Genomic DNA, 7424 nt, shown 5'->3' on the forward strand with positions numbered 1-7424 from the left:
GAAATGAAAGGAGACATTTTAAGACACAGTTTAAGTGTTTCCTGCCAGGTTACATTACAGTACATAAACGTTATCTGAATATTGTCGGGGAAAAAAGTATCGTTTTGCTTGTACAGTACATTTAAATTGACTTTTACCAAGGACTGTACATTGGTGTTCCCTCCCTGATTAAAATGTCATTTCAGGACGATGAAACGCACAATGTAACACAGTGACACACTGAGCAATTCATCATTTTGAATGTTGTTGTCGCCTTTTGTCTTAACGATGATGCGCATGGCTAGTCACAGTCAAAAGAACACGTATGCCATTAACTGCATGAATGTGCGAGACTGTTCAAGCAGCTCCGCAGGTCTCCCTCATTAACAGACTGGCCACAAGTCCACCTGCCAGTTTTAACATTAATAATTCAAAAAGAACAAGAGGCATAAATAAATGTGCACATGATGAATAATGTAAACTTTTATTACATTTTTAATCTTGCGCCTCGCACACCAAGTGACAACAAACTGAAATGTCAAGATCAAACCATTATGGTGCACACTTCCCTTTGCATTAAAAATATCAGTATTTTTTACGATTCAATCGAGACACAGGTGTATCACAGACAGTTGATTCATTTTCAAACTTCCGCTTGTTTGAAAGAGACAAAAACAAATTCCAAAATCGAGTTGCCACACAAAAAATGAAATTATTGAGTCTCTGTTTTCACAAGAATGCACAAGAATGCACAACGAACACCAGCTCCAGAAATAATGGATAATCAACATTATCGATAAAGTGTCCAGTCATATTGAAGGAGGAAAAAATGATCAAGGGGTCCAGGTTGCCTCTGTAGGAGCTACTCACCCAATTACAATGAGCCCCTGGCCCTTGCTGGTGCTCCCTGCCCGGCAGTGGTGGGTGTAGGCCTGGTGGAGCTGAGGGAGGGTGGGTGCATACGCCAGGCTGGCATGGGCACTGGGCATGAAGACCATGGGCATCTGTGGAGCCGACGCTCAGTGGAACAGCCCTGGGGATCTCTACCTGGATCCCCCCAAACCCTCCCCTCTCCGCAATCACCCTGTTTCTCTCCCCCTCATGGCGGTCCGAGTGCCTCTCCGCGCGCTCCCACCCCTCTCAGCACAATGAGCGCAGTCGCCAGCCCCACCGTTTCTCCCTCTCTTCCGCGTACAGTAGAGGTGGGAGCAGGCTCCAGCCCTCTCTCAAGCACACACCCCAGGGGACGAGAGTCGTCATTAACCTCCCCCCCCCCCCCCGCGCCCCTCCTCGCCCCCCTCTCACTGACCCAGCCCCTCCTCCGGCTCCCAGAGGAAGTGAGCGCGTGTCCACGTTCCGCGCAGACGCCGCCCTCTGCAGCACCTGCTGTCGCTTGGCTGGCACCTCCTCAGAAACGCCCCTCCCCCTCAGCGCTTCCCCCTCAGCAGGGAATCGGCTGAGCCCGTGGGGGGAGGGGGGGCGGAGGTGGGGAGGGGGGCGCCAGCCGTCAAAGCGGAGACACGGAGACGCACAGGAAGCCCTTCCCTCTTCGACGCGCCGGCTGTCTTCCTCTTTCTTCCTCTTCACCTCTGTCCCCGTTTGCAGCTGGTCGATTGGGTTTCACTGCTCCCCCCCCCCCACCCCCTTCCCCCCTCAAGATTAGAGGATGACGTCATCATTCTCAGTGGGTGAGTGGGTGGCTGGGGTAGGGGGGGTGGAGTTGTGAGGGGGCTGTTTACACCTGTGTGTGTCTCTCCACAGGGAATTACCTGACCTAGTAACCTGAAGTGAGCACTGAAATAAGCAGCCGTTAAACCCGGTGTGGCTGAGCCCAACCCCACAGCTCAAAACACAATCTACTCCACATCCTTTTCATAGTTATGAGATACGGCTGGCCTTAATGAATCTCACATTTATTTAGTCAAATAATGCCGGAGGGGAATTTTTTTAGTTTAATTATCCCGTTTTCTTAAGGATCCCAATGAACTGCATTACTGTACTAATTTAGAACAGTCTGCCAACAGGAACACAATTACGAGAGAGGAGGACGGGTCTCCTGTTTCGAGACACTTGGAAGAGTCCGATCACTCTGCGTCAGCGTTGATGTACCGTGTGATACGGGTCACGTGATCTCACGGATCTGCCGGTAACTTAGATCTTCGATGACGTCAAGCTAGACGCAGTATACTCAGTGAGATCCTGCCTTCCCGCTCTCCAACCGCAAAGGCCAAAATGAAGATTTGGCGCCAAGTTGCTGTCCGTCGTTACTCCCAGTGTCTGGCCATTCACGACTCCAAATAAGGACTTTATATCGTGATTATGGACGCCGTTTTTCTGGTTTATTCTGTAGACTGTTTCCCTGATTAGTTTTCTCCTTCATAATCTGTAATTAGTTTTTATGAGTCATAACGTCTTCTGAATTTCTGATGCATCGACTGTCATTCTTATTCATGTGGATTGCACAACTTTTATGATACACTGATGCACTGTAAAAGCAATCCAATCAATGCACGTCTGATTGTTAAGAAACATTGAAGTACTATACAAGCAAGACAGGACTGGCATTCTTAACACAGATGATGCATTGTTGCTATCTACTTTATTCAGACTATTTAAAAGGTTCTGTTATTTAAACGTTCATTGGATACTGCTGGACTTCATTGGATACTATCTCTCTGCACGTTTCATGTTAAAATAAAATTGTTTGGGTCAGCACGCACATTTCATACTTCACAGCTTCAGACTTCATTTGAAATCCATTCTATCATAGATAGAAGACATGCTTTTTCAGACTCATCTTAGAATACCAATGTACAATACCAAAGAAAATAAAATCAACATAGCTAGCATAGCTCACCTGTTCCAAAATGTGTTAAACTGCAGGTTACTGTGCATCACTGAACAGTTTATCAAAATTAACCACATATTTTGTCTTGGAAACAGAAATTATGTTTTGCTTATTCTTTCTGTGTTTGTGTCATTTATTTTATTATAATTTTTTTCTCTGTAACAGGTTTCTCAGGAGAGACCCTTAAACATACATATCCAAGCAGGACATAAACCCAAACCAGAATGTGAAAGCGTTTCAAGCTGTGTCATTATACCTGGTTTCAGGTGTAACGGTCTGCAGATAGTTTCCCAAACTGCTTGGATGTGGAGGGGGAAAGAAAGTAAAACTGATTATCAGAAGAGTGACGGATTCAGGCTACTGGTCGGCAGAGGTCAAAAAGGAAGCCCGGCTCGTCGGGCTGGATCGCGTTTCTCTCACAGAGCAAACGCCAAAGGGCGGCAGTGCCAGGGTCTCATTAAACTTTCAGGGGCAGCCGCGCGGGCACAAAGGTCCCACTAATTGAAATGGATCCGCTTTCCCACGGACCTTTTTAGAACGCGGACAACGGGACAGTGATTTCGCCGCACCGCCACCTCGCGAGACTCAGCTTCGCTCCGTATCCGCCGCGCTTTAAAGATAAAAGGTCACTCCTTTCACGGCAAGCGAAGCGGAAACAGGTCCGGCCGACAGCTGAAACTCCCCGTAAAAAACCCGAATAAGAGACTTTACTATAGCCCTCTTGAGAGAGTCGAGGGTTTAAATGTCCTGTTAATTATTAAATAGACCTGTCCATTATCTTACAACCTCAATGAAGAAAGAACTGATATGTTAAAATGACTGCACATATAATAAAATAAGCATGTGCTATACCACTCCAAACTTACATGTAGACATATTTTAGAGAAGCAGTGTCATTCTTTTCAGAGTGTAGAATTTGCTTATTAGATTTAATCTGACATGGCTGCCAGGCAGGCACTTTTCTCCAAGGAAATACTACCTTGTGAAACTTTTGCTTTCTGTCCACGATACTTTAATGAAACAGTTTTTCCTTTCACAGAAGTGAAACAGCAACATTTTGAAGTGTTTTAAGTGTAAAAGTTATAGTGAGAACAATGCTATTTTGGTATTTGTCTATACAATTCAATTTTAATTGCATAGTGCTTTCTTCAGAGAACTGTCACAAAGACACTTTACAATGTAGCAAGGCAATACATAGTGTCATAAATCTTTAATGCTGCCTTTTTCAACTTTTAGTTTTTAAGGATCATTTACATAAAATCATGTATGAATGGCTTTGCTTTCTTGACCAGATATTCTTTTTTATGGAGAGCACATCAAGGGTCCATTTCACACACTGTTAGATTATATCCACTTACAACACAATTACATTATGGCCTAATTCTTCTACACAGTAGTTTAACAGTGGTGGGATCATGCACTAATGCCATTCAACCACCAGATGTCACTCACACATAAGAAATAAAACTGTTAACTTCACATGCTCGTCACTTCCATGAGACTGAGGACATCTCTTGTAGAGAACACTTATGCTCAAGAGGTTGATTTACAGTAACATATCCTATCACTACCATTGTGTAGAAGATAACATATGCACAGTACTTCAGGATTTTATTTTATTTTATTTTTTCAAAATATTGAGCTGAAGTATGGTAGTGTACTCATCCAACACGGATGGAAGTCCTGCAAATTGACACAGTCACATGTCAGTTTAAACTGAAATTCGTATGTATCTACCTCAAATAAATCCCTGTATGATGTTCTACTACTGGGTAGAACTTTCATATATTCATCCACAGGGCCATTTCAAATACTGAGGGAAAGAGCTTTCGACAAAATTAAACCAACTGTCAGAAGGACTGCACTCAAAATGATGAGTCCATCTTCAGTCTCTCGCTAACAGAGAAAAAGTATTTTCAGTAGCACTACCTCAGGGCGTAACTACACTATATGGCCAAAAGTATGTGGACACCTGACTTCCAACACCTCATCCAAACTTATGGGCATTAATATGGAGTTGGTCCACCCTGTTCTGCTATAACAACCTCCACTCTTTTGGGAAGGCTTTATACCAGAAACCGGAGCATTGTTGTGGTGATTTGCTTCCAATCAGCCGGAAGAGCATTAGTGAGGTCGGGCACTGATTGGGCGATCAGGCCTGGGTCGCAGTTGGCTTTCCAACTGGTTCCAAGGGTGTTCAATGGGGTTAGGGTCAGGGCTCTGTGCCGGCCTGTCGAGTTTTTCCACAACATTTTAAACAAAATCATTTCTATGTGGACCTCCTTGTGTGCCCGGGGGCATTGCCATGCTGAAACAGGGAAGGGCTGTCCCCCAAACTGTTGGAGAGGTACAGAATCATTATTGTATGCTGTAGCATTGAAATATGGGAATAAGGGGCCTAGCCCAAGCCGTGAATAACAGCCCCAGACCAAAGGGTGTCCGGATACTTCTGGTCATATAATGTATGCGCACGATGGAGCAATTAGATATCGTGAGTAGCAATGGAAAGACTACACCCTGATTCCCTGACATAAGCCTTTTTATTAATTAGTCATCTTGACTCCGGCTTTTGTCAGAGATTTAATTAAATATTGAAAGCCACGTCTAGGACCCGAGCTTAAATAGGCCGCGTGTTAATAAATCAACAGTACATCTGTCTGATACGGCTTTTTTTCACGGAAATGACATTTACAATGTGCTCAAGTCTGGGAAAATGTCAATACATGAGTGAGTAATGTTTTAAAAAAATATATATTTATTGTTTGTTTTGTTTTTTTAAGGCACGTACAAATAAGCTGAATTTTTTTTCCCAACAGAGCACTTGTCCTCTTGTTTATTACCGCGAGCTACAGAGTAAATGGGAAGGCTCTATTATAAACATAATTATAGTCGGCCGTGGTGTAACTTCGGACGTGTCCGATTGAGAGAGGGTGGCTGCAATACAAACGCTCGATGCAATTTGAAGTCTCCGCGGTGCACGCAAGAATTCTAAATAAGAAAGAAAGTACTTACTTCTGATGGAGCTCCTCTTGATTTAGGCTACAGGTGTCCCGTATCAACGGGTGTAGTTTGCTCGGCGAATTCCACTGAAAAGTTTGAACTGCGTTAGGCGTCGGTCTGCCTAAATTAGTGGTGTTTCCTCTGATGGAGGCTCCCTGATGTTTTGAAGCAAAAGAACTCGAGCTTTGAGTTAACTGGCCTTGCACTGTTACCTGCCACATGCTAGAGTTCAATTCTCGGACAGCACCCGCGGCAGACATCGGCGAGCAAACGCTTCTTTTGACCCCAACTGGATTCGTGGCGACCACGCTACTGGCACTGGACAGCGCATCAGGCAACATAGAAAAACAGGTCGCCGATGAAGTTATGGGAAACGTCTCAACGGTCTGTCTTCCAAGCGAAGCACTGCGAGGTTTTTCGGATCTGGTTGGAGTTGACAGCACCGGCGTTTTGAATATCTTTCCATATATTGTACTCAGATCAAGCACAGAAATCTTCATATTTCACGATAAAACTGTTACCTTTGACCTACCCATTAGTGGCAAGGTCAGTTCATTAAAGATATGTCATTACTACTACTGCGATCGTGACACTATTTAAAAGTAACCGTAGCAGCCTGTCATCCTTAGCGATGTCTTCCCCTTCAGTTGGAGCACAGAGAAGCTGGCCATCATTCCGAGCTGGCGTCGCGCGCAGGCTTGCCAGCTGATCGGTTGCTATGCCAAACAAAGGTGGGACTTCTGATCCGTTTACCTCGTATCCCCCATTCCTCAAATCGAGAGAAGTTGAAATGTCAACGGCGATTCTTACCTCTACTCAGGTGTGCACGTGAGAGATTTGATCTCACTGATTAAATGAGCATGCATTGCAGGCTTCGTTGCCCCCTGTAGGTAGTGTGCAACTTGAGTAAATCATCATTTTATACTGGACATCCAAAAAGCGAATTATCTTGTTGCCCAAGAACCGTTCAGGAAGAATATCTTGCGAACCGTTTATTGCAGGACACTGTTCCCTGCACAGTTCCTATATAAGAAAATATGCCATTCACAAATTATTCATTATTTCCTGAGGCAAATATTCAGATCTCCCAGAATACCATGGGGCACAATACAAATAACTTAATGAATTAAACTTGTTATGCCTATTAGCTATTTAGCTCATTTCTACACTGTTCACATTGAGTTGAAATTAATATGAATGACAAAGACTGTAGTCCTAGATTCACGTTTTCAAACTTGCCCATAAATAAAAAAATTCCAAGCTTTACTGGCTAGGAAAAAAATTATATCAAAAGGAAATTTGTTGAAATTATTTAAACTTGTTTTTCCCTCAATTGATGGTAGACTCTACTGGGAGATAAAGTCCAGCCCTATGACTGAGACACGCCAACTGACAACGTGTGAGTCATCATAAGTGCACTGATCCTTTGGGTGTTATTCTCAGAACAGACAATAAAACACTCATAAAACTGTTGATTAATGTCATCGCCTCATTACAGTATGTGTCTAAGCTCTCCAAGAGATTATACAGAATGACATATCTTTTTATAAGGATATCATAATGGTGAAAGGTATATGAGGTGACTTACATCATAAGA

General features: G+C 43.7%; 1 protein-coding gene across 1 annotated transcript in view; it reads right to left on the bottom strand.

Moving 5' to 3' along the window:
• fam149a (family with sequence similarity 149 member A) overlaps positions 1–6665 on the bottom strand; it is a 21439-nt gene extending 14774 nt beyond the window's left edge. Inside the window, exon 1 of the mRNA XM_064342096.1 lies at positions 5840–6665. Coding sequence (XP_064198166.1) covers positions 5840–6327 — 488 coding nt within the window. The 5' untranslated portion in view covers positions 6328–6665. The remainder of the gene's footprint in view (positions 1–5839) is intronic.
• Positions 6666–7424: the final 759 nt, after the last annotated feature.

The sequence above is a fragment of the Anguilla rostrata genome, chromosome 7 (genome assembly GCF_018555375.3).
Source record: "Anguilla rostrata isolate EN2019 chromosome 7, ASM1855537v3, whole genome shotgun sequence".
In the NCBI taxonomy this organism is placed as follows: Eukaryota; Metazoa; Chordata; class Actinopteri; order Anguilliformes; family Anguillidae; genus Anguilla; species Anguilla rostrata.